The 24634-nt window shown below is 38.3% G+C and overlaps 1 protein-coding gene across 5 annotated transcripts in view; it reads left to right on the forward strand.

The window, feature by feature from the left end:
- Positions 1 to 24634, forward strand: part of ATAD2 (ATPase family AAA domain containing 2) — a 39156-nt gene that overhangs the window by 3175 nt on the left and 11347 nt on the right. For 3 of the 5 annotated variants that reach the window (XM_030012586.2, XM_030012584.2, XM_041122983.1), the window contains exons 2-21: positions 3386 to 3528; positions 4052 to 4101; positions 5486 to 5639; positions 7004 to 7097; positions 8081 to 8165; positions 9543 to 9656; positions 10131 to 10239; positions 11235 to 11354; positions 12262 to 12370; positions 12594 to 12709; positions 14004 to 14178; positions 14817 to 14905; positions 15253 to 15412; positions 16858 to 16948; positions 17379 to 17693; positions 18932 to 19052; positions 20443 to 20626; positions 22192 to 22377; positions 23657 to 23789; positions 23936 to 24132. In XM_030012586.2, the coding sequence (XP_029868446.1) occupies positions 3386 to 3528; positions 4052 to 4101; positions 5486 to 5639; positions 7004 to 7097; positions 8081 to 8165; positions 9543 to 9656; positions 10131 to 10239; positions 11235 to 11354; positions 12262 to 12370; positions 12594 to 12709; positions 14004 to 14178; positions 14817 to 14905; positions 15253 to 15412; positions 16858 to 16948; positions 17379 to 17693; positions 18932 to 19052; positions 20443 to 20626; positions 22192 to 22377; positions 23657 to 23789; positions 23936 to 24132 (2745 nt within the window). Of the gene's footprint in view, positions 1 to 1806; positions 2393 to 3385; positions 3529 to 4051; positions 4102 to 5485; positions 5640 to 7003; positions 7098 to 8080; positions 8166 to 9542; positions 9657 to 10130; positions 10240 to 11234; positions 11355 to 12261; positions 12371 to 12593; positions 12710 to 14003; positions 14179 to 14816; positions 14906 to 15252; positions 15413 to 16857; positions 16949 to 17378; positions 17694 to 18931; positions 19053 to 20442; positions 20627 to 22191; positions 22378 to 23656; positions 23790 to 23935; positions 24133 to 24634 lie in introns of those variants that run through there. The other 2 variants (XM_030012589.2, XM_030012590.2) reach the window with 2 other exon arrangements.

A 24634-nucleotide genomic window follows, 5' to 3' on the forward strand; every position in this document is an offset into this window, starting at 1 on the left:
TGGCGCTGGTGCTAGCTGCGTGTTCAAGTCCTCATGCCTCTCTCCTAACTCGTTGATGTGCAAGGACTTGGTGGTGGCAGCAGCTTTTGCAGTTTTTCTGGTATCAGCAAGCGGTTTGTCTCTAGTTATTCAGCTTATTTTATCCACAGAGACTAAGGACCATACAGCAGAAAGTCGTAAGGTAAACCAGCATCTGATGGGTTTATCCTCTTCCAAGTTTCCAGTCCCATGGAATTCCATGACAGATCCAAAGTGGCTACTGTCCCTTTGGAAGCTGTGTATCTGCAGGTCTGTAACCCTGGTGTAATCCCCCAAGCTGAACAAGATTGTTGTCTTGTGATGTGTATTTGAGGGTATTGTGCTCTTGAGTGCCCTTTTTGTCTGGGCAGAGTGGAAACTGGCACTTTTCCAGGCTAAGCCTTCCATGAGTTGTCTGTGTAGGGACCTCAGCATCAGAGCTCACGACCTTGTTGCCTAAGCACATTTATGTGTTCTGATAGTACTTCAACATAAGGGTTACTTTCTCAGAGATACCTGGTAGCTAAACACAGTTTTTCTAGAAAGACTTTTTAGAAACAATTGCTAATCACTTCCTATAGCATGAGAAAAGTAACAAAATACGAAATGCTTTCACAATTTGAAATACTTCACAGAAAGGTCTCCCAGGTTGCTATACTGGCTTTTTTCTCACATCTGTGCTGACATTCTCAAAGTGTTTGTTCTTCTTTCAGTCTGGGATTTGGCCCAGAGATTTGTGAAGTGCATTATTGCAGTCATCTTTTAACTGATACGGCAAACCTTAAGATTTCTCCCAAGGAATATTTACTTCTAGATCAATGAAGTAGAAGTAGCCAAAGCGACAGTTATAATTCATGTATCTTGGAGTTTCAGCAAGCTAAATCTTCCAGAGTTGCTCTCAACTTTGGCGTCTAATTTCACAAGTGATGATGTATTTAGAAATAAAGCCTGTTACTTAAAAAGTTGTCCTTATTTGAAAGTGCTGTATGTTCAGAATAGCTGAATGTGGTAGCTGTATGAACAGTACAAATGGCCTGATCCTTCTTCCCTTTCTGGCTGATCAGGATGAAAACCCATTAGTGCACACGCACGTGCACAGACGCACGCGTATATGTAACATTGATCCCTGTATGGTTGGGTGTTGGGCCCCCAGTTTGCTGGTGTCGAGCCCTCACGTGTGCGCTCACGCACACGCACGTGTGTGCTACGTATATCCCACTGTAACTCTCCTTAGACGCTCAGTCAGACCAGTACCTGGCCCCGCATGGGCTGGTCTCCCAGTCACCTCATGCGCAGACAGACGGGTCCCTGGCCCGGACCTATGGCCTCTCCAGTAGCTGTCGCCCAGCCCAGCCCTTGGCTCAGACCCCCCGGTCTCTCCTGTATCTGGCCCAGACTCGTGGCCTTTCCAGTACCTGGTTCCCAAAACTTAAGCTACTTGCCAGCTACTCTGGCTCGGTGTCTGTCAGCGATGGCGCAGGCCATGAGGAGGTGCGGCCCCTTCTCCCGTCATGGGCACTCGGAGCTCCGTGCCTCGGGACACGGGCAGAAACGCCATTAAATAAATAAGAAGCCAGGACAGGCTGTGGAGACGGGGGTCCCGCCGTGAGTCCTCTTGTAGGCGGAGGCCCTCACTCGGTCTGTGAGGTGACCCCCCAGGCCTCTCCTGCCCCTGGGGGGGGTCCCTCACCCTGGAGTCAGGCCTCGGGCTGACCGATGGCGTCGGCAGGAGTGGGGCCGGGCTGCTCTCCCAGCGCTGTGTTACTGGGGTGCCTCTGCCCACCGGTGCTTCCCCGCTGCCTTTTGTTGATGCAGATTAGCCTTTAATCATGTAACCTAACATTAGACGTAGTTCCCAGGCATGCCTGTAGATTTTGTAGGACGATATATAAGCCATAGTCGTACCAGCGGTAGGAATACTATGAGTACATTTGCAGGTGAGAGAACGTCATTATTTCTTGGTCTAGGGTTTTTTTTTTCTAGTTGTCTCAGTGACAAATGCTGAAAGTATTGGTTGAAGTCTATATACTCCTGTATGTGAGTGTGCACAAAAACCTGCCTTCTTCGAATAAACCTAGGGCTCTGTCAAATTAAAAATAAGTTGAAAGGCTTTCTGTTACGGTTTTGTTCTTAAACCTTTGAGAGGAAAAATGTTAAAGGTGACTCTGACAGACCAGACTGCCTCTCGTTAAGCTTTAGGTCTTGTTATAGCCATCTATCCTGGATCCAAGAAACAGAAAATGTCTTTAGGAGTTTAATCCCCGATGCGTCAATTCAAAAGCCAGCTATGCGGAGCATCTCGTGAGGCCTGGCTTCACCAGCCCGGAGGACAGCAGGAAGGGAGGTGCTCTTTAAGACGAGCGGCAAAGGAAAGGTGATTGAAATCCTCCTTGTCAAAAGGCCTGTCTTATCATGAGAAGTTGTCAGGGGAACATTGGGGATGGCTTGTTCAAGGTTGTCTGAAGAGAAGACCGTCGGACAATTATTGCCCAGCTCTGTGGCTCAGGGCTTGACCCTTCAGCAGTGGGTGGCCACAGCTCTCACTGCGTGGCCCTGCAGGGGCCTTGCATGTGCATCATTGCCCTCCTGCAGCGACCTTCTTCACGCTTCTGTCATCATCTCTGTCAACTGCTAATAGAAGTATGTCTTGGTAAAGTTAGTGTCAAGAAGTAGAAGAATCTGGTTGTTTTTCTGCCCTTTTCAGTGCGAGTTTTAGTTTGGCGTACTCTTAATGAAACTTTGAGTTGTAAACTGAACAAGCCCCCTCTCATGGTCATCACAGCTTTCCTCATATAGAAAAAGTGAATAGTACTCATCCTCCTTGCAGAAATACCAATGTGAACAAGATCAACAGCCACAAGAAAAGTGCATCTTTAGTTCCCTTTGGTTTCCTGTGGATAAATGCCGCCTCCTGAAGGAAATCTTTTAGTGTCCCTCTGAATGTGGTTATAAATGGAACAGAGATAGCAGAAAAACTCTCCTAACTAGATTTTAATCCCAGGACACTCAAGGTCAAGCTTGACTGCTCCTCTGAACCAGTTCTGAAATAAAAGGGTTTGGTTTTTTTTCATGAAACACTAAGTTTATATGAAAGGCTTTGCCGCCATAGTTTTTTCAAAGGATATTAAGCTCAAGTTGTCCACGAGAAAAGCGTGGCAGAGGGGACCTTTAGCTTTGAAAGCTGTTTTTTTTTTCCAGAGAGCTACTTTCTTGGTGCGGAAGTCGTTCAAGGCTTACCTGCCGTTAGTTGCACCACTATCAAGTCAGGAGAGTTAAAGAATAAACTTGCCTAAATGAGACAGAATTTCCTTCTTAGCTCAACATACATGGTTCAGATAAATATGTTCTTATTTCCTTCTTTTCCTAGGAATTTTCCTCTGGCAAAATTGAATGTTTCAATGGACACTGTTTAAGATCAATGAGAAAAAACATGCCGCCCTGTTCAGACTCTAGCTTTGGCAAAAGCATGGAAATATTAAGTGAAAATGTCAATCAAAGACACTTTACGAGGTATTGTATTTCTAGGTGTTAAATCTCTGCTCAATTTATAGAATGAAAAGGAAAAGTGAAAGCATGCACAATGAGTCATGTCATGATAAATCTGCAGCTAAAAATCTGCAGGGGAATAAGATTATGTTAGTGTCAGTGCCAGTATCTTAGAACTAGAATCACTCTTCATTGTAGAAGTCTTCTGTTTGTATAAAAAAGTACATCTTTTCCCAACTCCTTTGAGATCTCTCCTCCACTTTGGTTACTGAGATATTATTTGCCCTACTGAGACTTCAAGATTAGCAGGTTAGGAAATGTCTGTCCTTAAAGAACTGTGTGCATATGGTACACAGCAGACTTGGGATCTGAATACTCCTTGTGGTCCCCAGGTGTTTCTTTGCATGACGTGGAGCACTGCATTATAAACTTGGTGAAGTTCCCAAGTCTTGAGGGAGAACTATACAATGCAATATGATATGATATGATGTAATACTTCTATACAATAATTTTTTCCTCCTTTCCTCTGCCCTCTTTCTTAATGTAGGCAGTTGGCAAAGCCAAAATCAGACCAAAAAAAAGAGGAATATAAAGAAGGTAAGTAGTGATGATTCCTTAGGATTCCTTTTTAGCCTGGTTTCTGAGAAAGATTGCATTTGGTCACTCTGTCTATTTAACTTGGCCCCAAAAAATTCTGAATTCATCAGCCAAAATCAGCTGAAGTTGTGAGAATAGATATCTCAAAGATAGTGAATTTCCTATGAGTTTTATGAAGAGAAGTAGGTGCAAATAGAAAGATATGCTATTAATTCTTTTCAGGCTTGGGGAGAACGCGGTGTGAATTCCAGCCTGCTCTTAGGCACTAGAGAATCTGTCCTTAGCTTGGGTTTCTTCGTGACATGGATTTTCTGGAGTCTGCAGGACACAAATTAACTGAAAATCATTCTTGCAAATAGGAGGGAATATTGCAGTATAGTAATATATGTGACTTAAAAAGTAATTCAGTCATGAGATGCACAAACCCACTGAGGTGGGGAAGGTGTCACTGAAGTTCCACGATTTACCTTGGAACTAAATTGCTGTGCTGAGTACACAAGCGGACTTGGTGTGGTGAGGCCACTTGCTGGCAGCTGGGAAAATCTGTTAGCTCCAGGCAGTGTTCTGTCAGTCATGGGCTGAATGCAGGAGGGGCCTGAAATGCACTTTGTGTGTAGTAATTCAAATTCTAATTGCGCAATGTAAATTGTTATTTAGTCAGCTCAAATTTAGTTTTATAGTTGGTGATGATGAGATCAAATCATAGCTGTGTTTATACTAATGCGGTGATGTATCTACTACTTTCTCACTGACCTCTCAACTGGTTTAATGATGGTGCAAGTAACGAACCCGTGGCAAAGGATGCTGTGTGGTAAATACCGGGCAGATCTTTTTTTAAAGCAAGCAAGCATTCGAGTTCTTTCATATTTGGGAGTTTATCTTGAGGCATTTCTTCTCTTCTAGAGCTTTTGTGTCATGATGCAGAAAATGAAAGTGATGCATGCTTAAACAGCGTACTAAAAACATGCATCTTAAGAAGAGACATCCCACATAAACAATTTTTTAAAACAACTGTTAGATACAGTTTTACACGAATGGAGTAAAAACACCTTAGAGAGAGGTATTTTTTGTTTTCACTTTTCCAGAAAGAAGTAACTGGAATAAACTTGCCTCCTGCATGAAACAAAAGTTGCATGTTTGTTTTCATCAGATTGGCTTTCCAGTCTATTAAAAAGTTGCTATACAAGTCATGCTTTTAAGTAGGTATTTTAAACATAAGTAATTTAAATTGAGTGCTGTGGTCATGACAGTAACTTCTAATTCAGTATTTAAAGAAAAAATCAATCCACTGAAGATTTTTTTTACATTTTAGTAGAGCAACAGTGAAATAAAGGGAATAACATATTTTCTGTCTCAAAATATTTTATATATTAATGCGTTTTAGTCACCAGAACACTGAAAACCAGAGCTGATGCAAAAGCTGCAGAACAAGTCCATGAAGAAAATGGGGATTTGGAGGTCCGCCGAAGCTGCAGACTTCGACAAAGTCGTTACACCACTACAAATCAATCTGTTTTGTTTGACAAACTTATAACGAAGTAAGTGGCTTTTTTTCATCACCTTGCAAAGCTACTAAAATGAGTCTTATTAGCAAGCCTTTGTGCTATGGCATAATATTGGCTAGGGACTTTCTCCTTTTGACAACAGAAAAAGGTATTGTTATTCCTTGCAGCAAGAGCTAAATGTATTCAGTGGTTAGGCTGAGACTTCCCTACGTTACCCTGTGTATATGATGTGTCCTTGTGAGAACTGCTGGGCTGCAGTTGCCTTCAGTAGTAGAGTTCCGCCACGGAACTCTACCAGAACTACCAGAACTCTACCACGGAACTTGACGGGCTTGGAACTCGGAATGTTGTCAGTTTGCTCCCAACATTCTATTGCAGTTGAGCAGGTGAGGTCTCCTCCTCTTCTGCTGCCTGTGCCGGTATGTCCTGTAATTATTGTTAATACATTGATTTATGTAAGGTGTGGGCCTTTGTACTTTGCAGCCAAGCTGTTTAACCTGAGTTTTTTGGGAATAGGTGCTTGTGGCTGTTTAAGACTTTCAGGTCTGAGAGTGTGTGCGGGAGGATGTGTTTGGAAGGCGCTTTGTGTGTAAAGAATTTGGGCACAGCCAGTGTTTAAATTGGCCACTGGTGTCTTCATTTTGGGATTGCGAGTTGTGGAGAGATCTTCATACTAGAGCATCTTTGATGTATAGGATGGGTGGGTTTATGTGTTGTCTTGTGAACCAAAATGATCACTTGATGTTGTGACTTTCAGTAGATTTAACTTGCCCTCTAAATCAATTTTCTTAGCATCAGAAGCGCCTTCATTTTTAATTAACTTTTCTTCCATGCTTACAAATATTTTTATAACGCTCGGTTGAGTTAAGATACTGAGGAAAGTTCGTTACAGCCAAAGTGAAGTAGTCCTAGTGTTTCTGCCTGTCTGTCCATGGCTTAATTCTCTTTGTGAAGCTCAAATTGACATTGTTTTCTAAAAGGTTTGCAAAGTGTAACAGCAGTGGTATATTTAACGCTACCATGCAGAGCAACTTAAGTGCTATTAAAAACTGCCATAATTTCTTTCTGTTATCTTACTTATCTTACGATCTTAAGAATTCTTTTCTTTCCTAGTAAAACAGATGATTTTTTTTTTTTTACTGTGTTCAGCAAGAGGGAAAAATAAACCTGAAAACAGGGATGTTTGCAAATCCTCAAATGCTTGTTCTTAGATCTCTCTATAAAAAAGTAAACATTTAACCCAAGTTCTAAGTGGCCTTTAAAAAGTTGGCCAAGGGTCACTGACTCTGGCTTTGTGCGTACTGTCTTAAAATGTCATACTCATTATGCGTACTGTTTTAAATGGTTTTTTTTGTACTTGCCTATCTTTGCTCTTACATGTCAATTTTTTATCTTAGTACTGCGGAAGCAGTCTTGCAAAAAATGGATGACATGGAGAAGATGCGTAGACGGCGAATGATGGAAGACCTTGGGGTGTTCCATGATACAGAAGTAGATACTAATTTACTTCACTATTTTTATATAAGTAGTGTATTTCACATAGGGAAATTGTTTATTTGTAATTTTAATTTAGCTGAAATAACTTCTTCCAAAAAATAGTGTAGTCTAAAATAACATTTGTTTTTGCTCTCTAATTATGATTTAACATTTTACTGTTACGGTCATGCTACATATACGCTCTAAGGGTGGAGGAAATACCTTCTTCAGAAGACATGAGGTAAGAGTGAGATGCTGAAATACATGTCTTCTGCTACACTTTCTGAATTGCCTTATGCTTTTCGAATGGACGCTGTTTAGAGACAGCTGTTTCAGGACCTGGGTTTTCACTTCAAATCTTACTAAAAACTGAATTAATTGATGTCTGCTTCATCTATGTTTGTTCTTGTGTCAGCCTTGCCTGTGAGCTTAAGTAGTGCTCTGTCCCTAGAGGAACTTATGTTAAAATTATATACAGCAATCGTATTTCCTCTGTCTTAGTTTTGCTCTATTAAATTAAGTTCTTCTACTGTCCTTTTGAATGGCAGGCACTTCAGTTTTTAAACATCTTCATAGCCTGCTTTCATAGTTTTTTGTTTAGATCTGAATTCCTTTTTTTTTTTAATGAAACCAGAATTGTCCATAGTACTTTGTATATCATCTCTCAAATGCCCGTATGAATTTTTTTTTTTTGTCTGCTAGGAATTGCTTTTTCCTGGGTTCTGCCACACTCTTGGATTATTAACTTGTGATTAATTGATACACTCAGTTTTGTATCTAGATAAGTATTTAACTATCACATGTACTAAACCCTATTTTAGAGCAGAAATTCTTGTTACTAATCCTGGGTGCCAGAATGATGTTCCTATTTTCTCCTGTACATTAATTTAATCTTTTGTGTATATGGAGTGCCTTGATATTACTATATAGGCACCAAATATGCCCATGTCAGGTTTTCTGCATATTTGTGACTGATCCTTCTTGTTTCTTTTAATGAGGAAAACCTTGATATGTACTCCCGAGGAAACAAAGAAATCCAAAGAGCTGATGAAGAAATAGCTGATCATCAAGGTGACATTGTAGGTTAGTTCTGGTTTTAAATTTTCTTGACTGTGTTCTAGCCAAAAGCCTTGTCTTAAATGATTGAAACAAGCTGAACTCCTGGGTATTTTTCATCTATTAAAAAAATCTGTATTGCTGTTGACACTACAAGCCATAGTCATGGACTCTAGGGCTGTACTGTAGTGAGCTCAGAACGGGTATTCAGAGGAAAAAGAAAATTGGTGCTTTTCCAAAATGCTTACAAGATAAAAGGCAACAGATGGCTGTGGACAGGTGGGAATACAAAGAAATTGATGGTATTACTCAGAACGAGAAAGAGTGATCTTGCTACAGCAGGAGCATGACAGTTTTCATGGTTTTGAGCAGCACAGCGAGAATTTTCAGGAAGTAAGGTAGGCTGCCAGATGTGTTATGGAAAGCTCCTCCTGAGCATGAGAATCAGCAGGGGAGAAGATAGTGTTGTTCATTTTTGTGTTTAGCAGGTCATCAGTGGAAGCTGCTGTCCTGCTGTCCGGGCCTCTAATTAGGACCTGTCATCCCTGTACTTAGTGAGAAATAACATGAGGAATAAGGTTAAATCGTAAAAGGCTGTATTAACTTTATGTTTGAAGTGAGGGGTAAAAACTTTAAGGTTTTAAGGAGAATGATAGTTGTGATTAAGGCAGTCAATCCAACGATCCTTGTAGGAGCTTTCTGGATGGAACAGAATGGGGTGAAAGTGTACTTAAGGACAGAAGAGGATGTGGTGGTAGTTGAGCTATCTAACATTCCTCACCTGGTGTCCAGGTATTAAAGTGAGAGGGTATTATTAAGAACCTGCTAGATAATTATACTCTGTTTTTTGCATTCTTACCATCTTCCATGAAAAAACGTCAAGTTACTTTACAGAAGCTAGTGGCATAAACTGTATGCATTTGACATTTTCTGATTGGGGAAGTTCTAACCTGTGACTTGCCCATTATGGCTCATGTGATCTGTGGCAGAGCTAGGACTTGGAGCTAGATTACCATGCTTAGTCTTACCACTGTAGACTATTAAAAACATCTTCGTGAAACAGTTTCTCAAAATAACAAGAAATGACTTTCTGAAATAGTGGTTTTCATAGGAGCCGCATCTTAACTAAGCAAGATGACAGAATTGTTGTTACTAAGACCGATGAGAAGTCATCCAGCAATTTCAGCGAGGACAGAATAATATCTATATGTATGCTCCTCTGTGTTTTATAATTTCTGGAATGTGTCTTGCATAAATTGGTCTTAAGGTTTTGCAGGTTTTCAGATCTACTGTGTCATTAACAAGAAGGTAATAGTAAAACCTATAGGCATCTGTGTAGTGCATTTTGAATTTAATATAATTTGCAACCGTACTTAAACAGTTAAATGCTATGTCGATGTACAGTGGTTTCCTCAGGAGAAAGTGAAGAGAAAGAAGATGATGATGGTGAAGACACTCGAAAGCGTTACGACTTTCGGCAGAGGAAAACTGTTGAGCGCTATCAAGCTCCATTGGAAAGTAGGTTATGTGCACAGTTTCTCTCAAGAGCTAATTTCTTGCATATAAGTGAGATTTTTTTTTTGAATGAAAATATATACACACACTCAACTTCTATTTAAATTTCTTACCTTCATTCTGCAAGTAAATTTTATTAAATGCATATATCCTGTGCATGTTATATTTCTTTGCCATTTGGCATACTTATTGTTGTTGTTTTGTAAAAAAATGATCCATGTATCCTTGAAAGAATAGTAATTAAACAGACTTGACAATCTTACTCTTGTGGTTTTCAGTTCTCCTTAAAAAGCAGGTGTGTGTTTTTTCAATTCTACTGTGCACTGATTTTAAAAAAAAAATCCCCCCCCCCAATCACTTGAAACTTCCCCTGAAATTAGAGATGGGTGAAACACATCACGTTTTCCACCTCTTTCACTATCCTGCTTTCTCTTAAACTTGTTTGTAAAATTATTCTAAATTCTTTGCTTTCAACAGAACCAAGACAACGTAAGATTTATTTTTCGGGCCGGTCTTCACCTGTCAGACAGAGATGCCCATTTAGAAGTGCTCAGTCACAAGGCTCTTGCTGCAAAAGAACTAACAGGTTGGTGTATGGGTAGTGACAGTTCTTATTTATCAATAGTGCTGTCAGTCACATTACTGAATAATGCTTTCAAGGGTTTTTTGGTTGGTGGTAATTACAGATTAATAGTATGATTATTGCTGTGGTGGCCTGAGGGTATAAAGAAAACAAATATGGGGGGAGGCTATACTTTTTATTAGCCATTAGACTTTTTTAAAATGCAGTATTTGTGGTTACTGATAAGGTGATTATGGAGGTTGTGGCTGAGATTGTATAACTGAAATTCTTTTGTTCTGGAATTGAAGCCAGGGTCTCCCTCTGAAAATCTTAGACTACTTATCTTGAAGGATACAAATTACTTTCTTAAAACTGAAGATAATATAATTAGAGGGAGAGCCTGTGTGGAAGTTTTAATGGATTATTTTTTTTTTAATCACTCAAATACTGATTCTGGTTTCTCTTTGGAATCAGTTAATGTTTCTGTATGAACCTCTGCTTAAACAAGAAAAATGCTAAATGAAATCATAAATTATAAATTGCAATAGCAATGACAAAGGGGTTTTGGATCCTGTAAGCAGTTAGAGCATGGAGAATGCCGTCTCTTGCTAGATGTGAGCACTTTGTTTAGCATCCTTGACAGCAGACAGTTAGGGAAGGAAGGATTTTTTTAAGCAAATTTTTAAATAAGTTAAAAAGGTTTATATTTCACAGAGTGGATACATAATGCTAAGTAAAACTCAATTTGTGTGTGTGAGAGAGAGAGATTGGACAAAATTAGTAATTTGTTTATGAAATTTCTTTGCAAAATAGTTAGACATTTTACCTTCCTAAGAAGAATTAAATTTTACTGTCACAAGGAAAATCATGTAATGTACTTTGAAATCAGATTCATAAGGAGTACAATGATCTGGAAACTTACTAGGTCTCAGGGTAAATTCTGAGATAGAATTCACTTAGATTTTTATATTACTTAGTGTGTACTTCATTTTTTTACTTGTTTGTTTAAATGTTTGCAGACGGAAGCAGGCAGCCCACAACAGTGATTCCACATCCTCTTCTTCCTCACCACCCTCATCTGATGATGAAGAGGATTTTGAGAAGCATAGGAAGCACAGCCGTAACAGAAATTTAAGAAGGTTAATGAAATTGGAGAATAGGGGAGGGAGGATCTACTTGGGAGGAGTTTGCATCTGCCTAACTGTGAAGTGTTATCCTCTTCATCCTGTAGACTTTCTAAATTGTGGCAATATTTAATCATATCTGTTGATACTGACAATTATAACTGGACTCCCTAAAATTGGATTTTTAGAATTGATTTTTAATAAGCAATTTGATTTCTAGGCAGGAGTGCGGGGAGGAACACTTTTATGTAATCTTTTAATGTAAAATTCTACTGCTGCTCTGCTTTACAGTAGTTTATTCAGAAAGAAGACCACCATAACAGAAAATGTTATAAATAGAGGAAATGACAGAGGTTTTGTTACTTAACGAATGCTCTAGAAAAACTATTTTTACTAACAATCTAACAAATAAGTTTTCAGCCCAATGTCTTTCAGATGTGTGTCTTCTGGAACACACATCCCAAAGTCCTCAGGAAGGACCAGCAGTGGTGGGCTGCCTTTATAATGTTAATCCACACTGAAATAAGTATCCCCTTGGGCTGTAACTTTTTGAATGTAGAAGTAAAAAATCCTTGAAAGATGCCAGTGTGTTTTGGGGGGTTCTTCCATCCAACAAATCAAGGTCAGTTCCTGGTCTCCACATACGGAATAACTTGCATTCATGTATGTGCTGTGTTGACTGGTATGGATATTCGTAAGTGCTAAGATTAAAATAATTAACTCAGTTTAATGTATGGAGTGACCATTTTCCTTTATTTACTCGTGGCCATTAAGTATAAAACAATTTGAATGAATATTTAACTATTTAGGAAGTTTATGCTTATTTATAAGGTCTTCTGCATTCACTTGCCATCATTATAAAAGCAAAAATCTGCATTTGAAGTTAGAAATTACCTTTCTCTTTCTCCTTAATTCAAATCAGGTGTCTTCCACTAAACTTTCGGAAAGATGAGTTAAAGGGAATTCACAAGGATCGAATGAAAATTGGAGCAAGTCTGGCTGATGTTGATCCAATGCAAATAGATTGTTCGGTAAGTATTTTTAGTTCATTGTGTCAGTGAGATGTTTCCAGTGTTTATAGAAGCTTTCAATAATGTGCCATCTACAACTACCTTGGTTTACAGTTTTCTCCCAAGCAATCTGAGAATTGCGCAGAACGTTTCCTTTGTGCTGACATATAATTTCTGATGGAACCTTACTGAGATTGCAGCTTTCTTTAACATATGAAATGTGTTCTGTTGAATTTATCTTTAGGTACGATTTGATGGTGTGGGTGGTCTTTCTGACCACATTTCTGCTTTAAAAGAGATGGTTGTTTTTCCACTGCTTTACCCAGAAGTCTTTGACAGATTCAAAATCCAACCTCCAAGGTAACAGACACTGTTTAAAACTATAAATTCTAATTCACCTATTTTCAGGAGAATATTCAACTGAGGTATCAATATGTTTCCATTCTTCAAAATTTTCAGCAGTGTTGATGGGGTTTTTAGCAGTAGTAAAAAGCAATTTCTTAAATTTTCAATTTCAAAATCTTGGATAGAATCCAGAATATATGTAGGTTTAAAGATTTATTGTGTTGTGAGAATATACTTTAAAAGTGTCTTGCCTTTAAAAGGTGGGGTTGGGGTGTTTTTGTTTTGAGTTTTATGTGCAAGTCAACTTGATTGGTTTATAAGCAGGAAGGAATTATCTACTGGTATTCAACTTTAATTTGTTGCTTGGAAGTCCAGTTGTCTCTCCCACTGACTCTCTCCCCTGCCACCCCCAGGTGCTCATGTATCAATTTTACAATTGATAGGACTTGCAACTAGAACCTTGCAGTGTTTGTTGTACTTGGGCTAAAATAAGAATCTGTCCACGTCTAACACAGCTAAATTAGTTCTGTGTTATTAAATGAAATTATTAGAGAGTTAATTGTTAGCTTTATATGTTCTTGGTCAGCAAAACTCAGTCATGGTATATTGAAATATGACTTTATATTCTTTGCTTTCAGTAACTTTAAAAGTATTACAAATAATGAAAAGAAAATCTTTCAGTGTTTTGCTTCTTTATTCATTGAAATTCTTTTTGAAACAGCAGTGTACTAGCTTTTCTAGTTGAAGGCTGTATTTACCTGGAAGTGCAAAATACCCTCCCAGCTTTAGACTTCCTCCTCATTTAACATCAGCAGTGGATGGTCTGGGAGACCAAATGCAGTAACTTAAAGCTTTTTAAGGGAGAATGAAATGTTTCACTATCAAATCTTGCCTTTTGTGAAAACAAGAATGAATATGCAGTGCATCATTGAAAAATGAACTGGTGATTTATAAGTTAGCTCAGTCTCAGATTCTGTGCTGAAGTTTGTTCTTGTTTGGCTCCACTGTGCTGTAACCACCGCTGTTAGTTTGTTGGCAGTTTTGGAAGTGTCCTTCTATGATCTTTTCTCAAGGTTTTGTACATCTGCATTATCCTCTTTATTCGTTTCATTTGCTGCCTTGTGGAATTGTGTAGGAGCACAAAATTTTCATCTGTTTTGAATTCTCACACTTCAGCTGTTACCGTTGTCTTATACATGAAGTGTTTTGTTTAGGAGAGAAGAATTGTGTGTTTTAGGGATGGGGGTTGTAATAAGTACTTTTCCATGATGTTTTTTTCTTATGTGATTTTTTTTTTTTTTAATCGCAGAGGCTGTCTATTCTATGGTCCACCAGGGACTGGAAAGACACTGGTTGCTCGTGCACTTGCTAATGAATGTAGCCAAGGTGACAGGAGAATAGCCTTTTTTATGAGAAAAGGTGCTGACTGCCTGAGTAAATGGGTGGGGGAATCTGAACGACAGCTTCGTTTACTGTTTGATCAGGTAAGGCTGAAATGTGCCATGTGTTGTGTCTGAGTTGTAACTAATTTTCTGTGGTCAGTATTTTTAAGACCTTGCTCCTTTTCGTGTTTTGTCAGTTTCTTCCACTGAAATGGGATGGTTAGTGTTTCCTTTTTTAGTGGGTTTTTTAGGGGCTTGAATGTTGAGATGTATTGTGAAAGATTAATAAAACAAATGAGAAAACCTCACAAAGCAAACCCCTGCTCCCTTCCTCAAAAAAAAAAAGCCACAAAAAAGGTTTCAAGAGGCCAGAGATGGTGTCTTTAGATCAGAGGGAAACAGATGCAGGCTGAAAGCATGGTCATTTAAATTCATAACAGAAGCTTGCTTCCAGAATCTGTAATTGAATTAAGTCCCGGTTCTGTTCTTGGTGGTTGCCAAATAGCTGTAAAAACTACTGCTATGATTTGTTTCCTGTCACCCAGTCTCAGTGGGTTGACATAGGCTGCTGTCTTCTGTTACTTGTGCCACTTACTCCATTAGATCAATTAGTAGAGATCCCTGATGCTAGTCTGAAAAATCTAGTTTCAGTGACTTTCCAACCATACCGTTTTTCATGCATTTTCTCCTTAAAATAGTGCTGTTTTACTTAGATCAATATTCCTGTGTTTTCATTCTAGGCCTACCAGATGCGACCTTCAATTATTTTCTTTGATGAGATAGATGGTCTTGCTCCAGTGCGGTCCAGTAAACAAGACCAAATTCATAGGTAGTACATTTTTTGTACCTACATAGAAGCTGCTTGATCTTTGTGAAAAGGCAGCCACAGCCTATTTAACTTTATGTGACACATTCATTTATCCTGAAAACTAGTAATTCAATGCTACTAAATTTCAGATGATCTTTAAACAGTAATTGAAAACAATTCACTAAGCTTGATATCAGCACAAGGCCTGTGTTACCTTATCTATTTTTTTATGTCTTAAAATAAGTCTTTCACTAATCAGCATCTCATCAATTAAAAACTTGTCCTTTTTGAGTGATTATTGGAGAAGGTCATGTAAAACGTAACAAAATTTACTAAACCAGTGAATGAAAATTGTATTTTTCTGTTAGCTCTATTGTATCAACACTTCTGGCACTTCTGGATGGCTTAGACAGCAGAGGAGAGATTGTGGTAATCGGAGCCACCAACAGACTGGATTCCATAGATCCTGCTTTACGAAGACCTGGACGCTTTGATCGAGAGTTCCTCTTCGGCTTGCCAAATAAAGAGGTCAGAACTTAAACTCAACCTTAATGCTAATGCGGCAAAGTCCATCTTTACAACAAAACCATGTAACAATGCAGTATCATGGAGCAGTTAAAGTCAAAACCAGTATTGTACAACTTGGACAAAAGAGGGATATCTGGAGAGACTGTGTTGTACTGTGGAGGGCAGATCTGGTACTGAATATCTATGAGTAAGATGATTTCAACAAGTAGTTAGTTTTATAATTAGTTTTGGTTTCACTGTGACCAGCCAAGAAGATGGGATGCTGCTAGTCACTGAAATGTTTAAGAAAGAATGAGTGTATGAATTGGCTATAAATTACTGCTATCTCATCTTGAAAATGAAAGAAATGGTATGCACATAAGAATTCCTTTTTGCTAACAAAAAATTATCAAGGCTGGTGCTAGAGCAAATGAAAATTTTTCATTCCCAAAGTGGTTCATTTTTGCTTATTTATTTAATCCACTTAGGCACTTTCACCCTGGAGTGCTCTTGCTCTCTGTTCTTGGTTTATGAATGGATAGTGGGTGTACCTGTGTTGGATTGTTCCCAGGCTGAGTATCCTGGGAGATACCTCTAAGTATTTTGAGATCTGACATTCTTACTGGTGCTTATTAATAGGGAGTTGGCTAAAGATGTGAAGTACACTGCACAGGTGGTTTTGTGGTTTTTCTCTGGCTATCACTGATACTTCTTTTTCTTTTATTAGCACTTTTTGGAAAAAGGATAAAATGCTTATGGGATTGAAGGCTAGTAAAAGTGCACTGAACAGTGTATTAAACATTTGTCTCCAGTTTTTACCTGCTTTCAGGAACAGGAGAGGAGGTGCCATGAAACTGTGGAAGAATTCTAGAAATCTGCCATAATTAATGTGTGTACCAGGAAATACTTAAATGAAAGTCTTGCTAAGATCAGAGATGGAGACAGGCAACATTTGACATTTTCTGGATCAGTGGCAGTAGTTTGAGTCATAATTATTGTTCTTCTTTGTAGCAATTTGAAATGTAGTGCTAGGACTGTTTTCCTTGAACGAACTGGCAGAAGAGCAAATTTGATGAACTAATGACAATGTCACCATGAAATTTTGCTAAATTTGAGAAAATTTTCTTTGATGAAAAATGTCGATTTGCAGATATGTTTTTTACTACAATTTTTTCCTTGCGATCATTAGGTCTCATACTTGTGGAGAATTACTTTTTACGGAAGCTATAAATACCTTTTATTTCACTGCAGGCCTCCAGAAAGAGTTTAATGTAACAAATTGAGAATTATTAAATTTCCTGCTTGAAAAAGCAGAGAGCATATGAAGTGAACTTTAAAATACTGAAAAGTTTAGCAGATAAGAAAAGTATTTGTATTAATGTGAGGGGGTTTGTGGGTTTGTGTTGTTTTGGGTTTTTTGAAGAGAAAACTTAGTACATACTAAAATGCAACCATTTTATTTCCAGGCTAGAAAAGAGATTTTCAAGATTCACACAAGAGAATGGATCCCTAAACCGTTGGACACGTTTCTTGAAGAGCTAGCTGAAAAGTGTGTTGGTAAGTTTGCAAACAAAATGAGTTACTGAATGTGATTGAGTCCTAAGGAATCTGAGCTTGTACCAGGCAGTACCCAAGCTCTTGTGCCTTGCCGCAGACCGAGGTAGTGAGGCAGCTGGCACGCCCTGGGAGCAAACAAATTTTGATGTTTCTTTTCTTAGAATTTTCTTTTTGTCTCTCAGAACATTGAATGGGTTTTGGGCATCTTCCTCAGGAGCTAAGTTTTGATTAGGCGGCCGCTTCATAAGCGCAGGATATCAGGTTGCGAGCCACATAACAAAACTTCTCTGCAGTGTAGTAACTCTTTAAATTCTCTCTTTATCTGTTATTTTTTGGCTGCATACAAAGTCTTTCAGTGTTGCACTTTGGAAACCTTGGCCTTGACTTATCTGAGACTGACATAACATTTGATTCTTGTTTTGTTTACTAGGATACTGTGGTGCTGATATTAAATCCTTATGTGCTGAAGCTGCCCTCTGTGCTTTGCGCCGCCGCTATCCTCAGATATACAAAAGTAGCGAGAAACTGCAGTTAGATGTCGCTTCTATTAAAATAACAGCAAAGGATTTTGTCATGGCCATGCAGAAGACTGTTCCAGCTTCACAGAGGGCTGTAGCTTCACCTGGGCAAGCGCTATCGCCTATTTCAAAACCACTGTTTGAAAACACACTAGCAAGAATTTTACAAGCGTTGCAGAGAGTATTTCCCCATGCAGAGCTTGCACTAAAGAAAGACCAACAGCAAGGTATAACGATAACATCCACTTCTTAAAAATGCTGCCAAAGCAAAAACATACACAAACCTCTCAGCTGTAATGACAGTAGAATTTTACAATACGGATGTGCACACCTTTATTTCAGGAATGTCGTGCATCGTTTTTATTCTGGATTCTAAACTGAAGTGCTGGATGGGAGCTGTGAATTACTCACAATACGAAGTAGAGAACTATGCGTTCCCTACTAGATCACCCTGTTTCTGGCAGTAGCTAACATATTTATCATTTGTAGGGGTGGATCTAAGGTTTAATGTATGAGGCACCTCCTTCAAAAGAAATATTTAAATGAGGGGAGAAGGGCATTTTTACATGAATGCTTCTAATTCCTATCTGAAGAATGTCAGGACCACAATACAAGTATAAGTGGTTTAAGCTAAATACTGTTTTAGCTATCATGATTTTTAACTATAGTCTCTTAATTTAAATGTTTATGCATCACACCGTATACTTGCATGTGAGATCAGAATGTTTTAGTAGTGTATACCTGGGGGCTTGGCTTGCATAGCATATGTGAGCTTACCTTCCTGACTGCATCAGCCTTGATCAGGTTTAGTCTGTCAGTTGGTGAGAGCAAATAAGTTGATAAACTCACTCCACTCCTGACTAATGGAGATCTGTGGTTAGTTATTATGCTAATGCCTTGAGAATATCCTACTAGTATTACTCCGACTAGAGCTGGGAGATGAATTTGCATTGGTAAAATAAAGGCAGAAATCCACCAACAAAATAAAAGCAGAGAAGCTAGGAGACTGGTAATTGCATCCCCTCTCTGTTGTCTGCCTTCCATTATCTCCTCCTTTGGTGATCTTTGAGGAGCCTTATTTAGAAGATGTGTTGGTCTGTATTCTCTGACTCTCACTAGTCCTAGACAAATGGAAGTCTATGGCCTTGTTGGGTTTTTCAGGCGTCTGTGTACTACAGAAGTTGTTCCTAATCATCTTTATTCTAAGGAAAAAAACTCCCAAGTTTTCACCAATGGAGAGATATACCTTATGCAAATCATGGGACTTAAGACAGCTTTGTAGAGACTTGTGCAATCTCCTTAGGTCTGTGGTAGGATGAACTCTTCAGAAAATAGCATTCAGCGTGTGCCCTCAAATGAAGAAATACAAGATAAGGGGTTTCCAGCACTGATTTAGAAACTGTACTAATGCAAGAGCGAGATACGGACTATTCAGGAAAGTTAACAAATCTCTCTTGTCTTTCAGACAGTTTAAATCATATTTTGAGAAATGATGCAATTGACAGTGATGAGGAATCAATCTTTGAAGACAAGCCAAAGCATAAAAAGCCTGGTAAAAAAAAGGAAAAATTCCTCAATTTTAGCAGGTAAATGTTTGTCCCCTTTATGTTTACATTTTTGAGATGGCTGGGTCTGTAAACAGTTTTGGCATGAGGGGTGGTAGATGAAGGAGTGAAGTGTGTGTGTGGGGGTGATCAGTATTTGCAACAAGTAAGTGTGAAGATCCAGCTGAGTATTAATGTTCTAAGAGAGTACACTGCCATAACCCATCAAACTGAATGGCGCAGCCCTCTTTTCCTAAGTCAAAGTGGTCCACAGACTATTAGAACGTGTGATTAATCCATGGTATTCCTTGACAGACTCAAGACTGAAGAAATGTACTGTCTGTCCTTTTAGCTAAAAAAACGCTATGGATTTGTGTAGCCATCTTATGCCCTTCTACCTTCCAAGAGTGTTAAACCAGTAGTGAATTATGTAGCAGCCACAAAATTGAGAAATGGTGTGTTAAAACACTGTGAGAAAAACTTAAACAATGTCTGCATTTTGTACCTTTAACCTACTAAGTTCATGTTAATCTTTTGACATTTTAATGTGGAAGTCGTATAAGCCAACAGTTGAAAAACAGATTATCGTCGTCACTGTTACATCAGTTATTTTTCTCAATTTCTATTGCTGTGCTGTCCAGAAAATCTTCTGACCCGCTGCGCTTTGTTAAGTCTCTAGGATCTTTGACTTCACCTAGTAAAGATACAACAGTGTTGTGGTAGAAAAAACAAATGCTCTTCACAAACGTGTTTTATGCTAGTAAAGCAAGATTACTAGGAAATTAATACACAATTCAAAGTTAAACAATTAGAATGACTGAATAAAATAAATATAAATATTATACATGTTTAGTGTACTGCTGTAATTTAACGAATCCAATTGTATAATTCTTCAGATAACAGGTAATGTGTTTCAGTGCCTACAATAATTTTTCTCTAGAAATGTTCTGCTCCTTGCTTCCCACCATCTTCAGTAACTATGGCCAAATTTCAGCTAAACTTGATAGATGCTGAGATCTCACTGTTACTTAAACTTAAGACCTACTGAAAATTGGTGTGGGTGGTGAAGAGGTCCAGATTGGTGTGTGCTGAGAGAGAGGGTTGCTATTCTCCCCCATATCAGGTTACTGACCGGTTGTTGTGTATTTAGCTGGACAGTCCCCTGTGGGATTTAAGAGCTCTTACTTAACCCAGCCAAACGAATAGCAGACATGCTGGGGATTGGCAGGATTTCTTAGAGGAGGTATTGTAAGTTTGTAAGACAATGGGCTTTGATAGTCTTCCTGATCACAGACCAGCTTATTATTTGCTGGAATATGGAGAGTATTTACCAATTAAAAAAAAAAAAAAGTGTATAGAAAAAAACCTTTAACATCTGTGTGCCTATTCATCACTTAACATTTTTAAACTTGTTTTCTTCTTATTGTTCTAGAAATGCTTATTACCAGCCAACATCTTGCAGGCCACGGTTCTTACTAGTTGGAGAGCCAGGATACGGGCAAACTTCTCATTTGGCACCTGCAGTAATACATGCCCTGGAAAAGTTTCCAGTTTATACACTAGACCTATCCGTTCTGTTTGTTAGCACCACGTCACCAGAAGAAACATGCGCACAGGTGTCTTTGTCTTTTTTCTCTTTAATCTCATAGGATTCATGAACTGTATATAAACTAGTAAAGTAAGCAAAATTCATTGTTAACGGAGGTGGCCTGGTTTGAATGTGCTGTTATGTTTACTTCTGTCTGAAAATCCACTTTTCTAGATTGAGTGATACTGAATAAGGATGTTATACAAGGCCATATTTTCCATTCCAAATTAAACAGTGAGGATGTTGCTAGCAGCTCAGTAAGATGAGAGGTGCTGCTAATGAACTCTTCTTTATGGCAAGAAAGCCTGCTGGTCTTGGTGGGATCCAGAAAGTTTTTTTCATTGCTTCTTAAGAATCTGTGCTCCCAGTAGATGGCTTTGCATCAGCCTGACTGCGTCATGCACTTTTTGTAGCCTTCTTTTTTATTATATTTGCAAGGCAGTCAAGGTTTTGGGGAAAAGAAGTGTTTCTTTTTACATATACATATACAGCTTGTACTGCTGCAGTATATACAGTAAAAGCGTTAAAATTCATGGAAGACTTATATTTGTACACTGGTGTGTTTTTCTTAAGTAGGAAAATTAAATATAAGCTGTTTTCCTTGTTACTTTTAGGCAGGAAATCCATTTCGTTGTTTGGCATCACTGTATTAAAATATTTTGACCTTTAGTAGCAGCACTTGAAAGCTGTACAAGTAAGGACAGACACATTACATGATTGGATACTCATTTGCCATGTAAGAGGAACAAATCCTTTTTTGTTACGTGATGCTTGCATCTGCGGTCATGTAACTACCACATCTAGTCACTGCCTGGATATAGCACATGCGCTTCCCATCTTATGACAGGAACTCCCTGAATATTGATAATCTGAAGGGGTGCACGGAGAAATTTGTCATGTGAAAGAACTGTTGCCACTTCCCTCATGTGGTAGATGCATGTTGTCTTCTGTGACTGAGATACCATCTGTAGGCAATGGCATGTGATCTTCCAAAGCATGTAATCTGGTCTGATGGATCCTTTGGTAATGAGAGGCTGTGAGTGATTTAGCTACTCAGGCAGGCTAAAGACTGGTCACCTCTTATAAAATGTACTTGAAATTATGAATTGTAACCAGACTTCTTTTACAATGTCAGCCCTCATCTTTTCACGTAGGTCTTTGTTTGTTCAGACTGTGCTTCAGACTGTGCTTCAGACTGACTTGGATATGTGTCCTCTCTGAATTGAAAATGGTGTAGTTGCAGTCGTGTAGCAATTTACCTAGACTAATACATCTTGCTGAAGGGTTAGTTTTGTTTTTTCAGGCACACCAACACACCAGCTGAGTTGTGAGGCTGTTTAGGAGTTATCTTACACCTAAGTAGTTTTGAAATCAGGCAGAGATTCAGGTCTGTTTCTGTCTGTGTAGCAATGTCTCCATTTGAGTCAAAGTGAAAATTTTACCTTACTGTTAAGAAGTTGTTCCTTTGTTGGTTTGTTTTGATATTTTGGCTTCATGTACTCCTATTTTGTAAGATAGTTTGACTGATACGTAGTTAGTTATTAGCCTATTCTGCATGGTTTAGTTTTCTTATCCAAGCTTTCATTTTACCAGTTGATGCGAGAAGCTCAAAGAACAGCACCAAGTATAATTTATATGCCACATATCCATTTGTGGTGGGAGGCTGTTGGAACTACATTGAAAGCTACTTTTACAATGCTACTGCACAGCATTCCAACATTTGCTCCGGTTTTGCTGCTTGCAACGTCTGATGTGCATTACGCAGATCTCCCGAAAGAGGTATTTCTGTTGATGCTTTTTTTTACTTTTTTATTCAATTTCTTGTTAATTTATAAATCCTTTAAGCAGTGGAGTACTGTGCACTCTTAAGCAAATTCATACTGCTATTACTCAGGCACCCTAACCAGGTCTCTTAAAATTTGTTTAGACAAAACAATGCTGAAAGCACTTGTCTAAAGTGTTTTCTGAGTAAAGAGATTGACATTGACACAACTTTTTCTCTCTTCTCACACACTCATGTTTGTTAGACATTATGTATAAATTTACTTCAGACAATAATTTCCGTCACTTCAAGATAGTTAGGTATGTACTTAGTCAAGAATATAAAGTGTTTGAAATGTAAATGGGAAAAAGATATTTTTACTAGAAAGTGAAAGATAGTTTTACTGAAAAAGTACGGTGGTCATGCTGTTAATGATGGAATGTAATTTCAAATGTAAATTTGTTAATAAAAATATCAATTTCTTCATATAGGTGAAAGCTTTACAAATTAGAAAGCTAAGTTCCAACTTCTGTTTACGTAACTTGGAAATAAATTTTTATTTGCATTCCTTAACAAAATTCAATAGGAGTGCATGCTTAGCTTTCTAGACATCTGAGAGTGTGCATTAAAGGATGGTGTTCAAAATGTGAATATGCTGCTCTGATTATTTTTTCTCAATTACTGGGGGGGAGCGGGAGGGCTTACCTAGATGTGTTTATTATCAAATGCTTTGAAAGGGCTTAACTTTCAACAGAAGTTTTTATGCTGTTAGTAAATTCCTTCTAAAATAAGTATTGAAATTCCTTCCATACTTTTTAGTAGTAGAGATTGAAAAATGGAGGAAAACTTGAAAGTATGCAACTTCAGACACCTCACTTAATTTAAAAAAAAAACCAAAACCAAAACCACCACCTTACCAAAAAGTTGTCACTTGTCTGCTGAACCCTGCCTGTCCCCTCTATAGCTCCCATAAAGATTCAAACTAAAGGACAGCAAGTAGGGTAAATACAAAATAAGCAGTCTTGGAGGTAGTGAGTGTCACCACTTACTACATCAGTATGTCCTATGGTCCCTTCATTGAGCTCTAACTCTAGGGGCGTTCCTTAGAGAAGGTATTTTAATTTGCCATGCTAACTTGTGAAAATGTAGCCTTTTAAGGCCAAGAAGGTAACTTTTCACAGTTTGTCTTGTCCAGATGATTATTCAGTTTAATTTAGAAAGGTACTTATCTTTTTGGAATAGAATATGATTTTGTGTGGCCTTACATCTGAAATATCTTTTCTTCTCATGCTTTAGATAAGAGAATTGTTTATTAATGATTATGAAGTTTTCAAAGTCGAGTTGCCTAGTAAGGATGAAAGAAGAACGTTTTTTGAGGATTTAGTTGTAAATCAAGTTGCTAAACCTCCTGCATCAAAAAACAACGCAGGTGAGGATATTTTACGTATAAAACTTTGCTAACTGTAAGTTAATAGCTATACAGTATTTGCTTTGGTGGTAATTTTCAATCAATACCTTTTCATGTGCTTGTATTTGAGTACCATAAATTGACTAAAATTTTCTGATTAATTTAAGCTCGGCAGCCATTGGAAGTACTGCCTGTAGCACCGCCACCTAAACCTCTACAGCTGACAGAGGAAGAAATAAGACAGCTGGAGGAGCAGGAGGAGGATACGTTGCTTGAACTTCGGATTTTCTTAAGGGATGTGATTGATAGACTTGTTGTTGACAGACGTTTCAGAGCATTTACAAAGCCTATTAACCCAGAGGAGGTAAATTAGTGTTGATCTGCAATACTATTTTATCTGCGTGTATTTGTAGTTTCTCTGTGTGTGTATTTCTCAGTGTTTGTGTGCTCTTTATAGGAAGGTTTATCTTTGGTTTTGGGACCATACTATTCTGATTTTTCAAGAAGCAGGAAGTGAGTTTTGCTTTTACTTTTGTTGACTCCTTGAGGCTCTCAAATGTCTAATTTGAGTATTCACTGAAAGCCTTCTAAAATGTCTTTGGAACTTCAGAATATTTCAGTTAGAAAGGACCTACAACGATCATCTAGTCCAACTGCCAATTAGACCAAATACCAACACAGTTTGCTCATGAAAAGGCTTTGATACGTAGGCATGTTACAGCACTAATTATAAACAGTATCTGTAGGACTGTTCTAATAAAGCCTAAAGCTCTTTAATTGACTGTCAATAGTTTCTGTGAGAACAGGAGTAGAAGCAGCAGTTTTTAAAATAAATGTAAAGATTCTATTCTCTGTTTCATCTGGGG

The sequence above is a fragment of the Aquila chrysaetos genome, chromosome 4 (genome assembly GCF_900496995.4).
Source record: "Aquila chrysaetos chrysaetos chromosome 4, bAquChr1.4, whole genome shotgun sequence".
Taxonomy (NCBI): Eukaryota; Metazoa; Chordata; class Aves; order Accipitriformes; family Accipitridae; genus Aquila; species Aquila chrysaetos.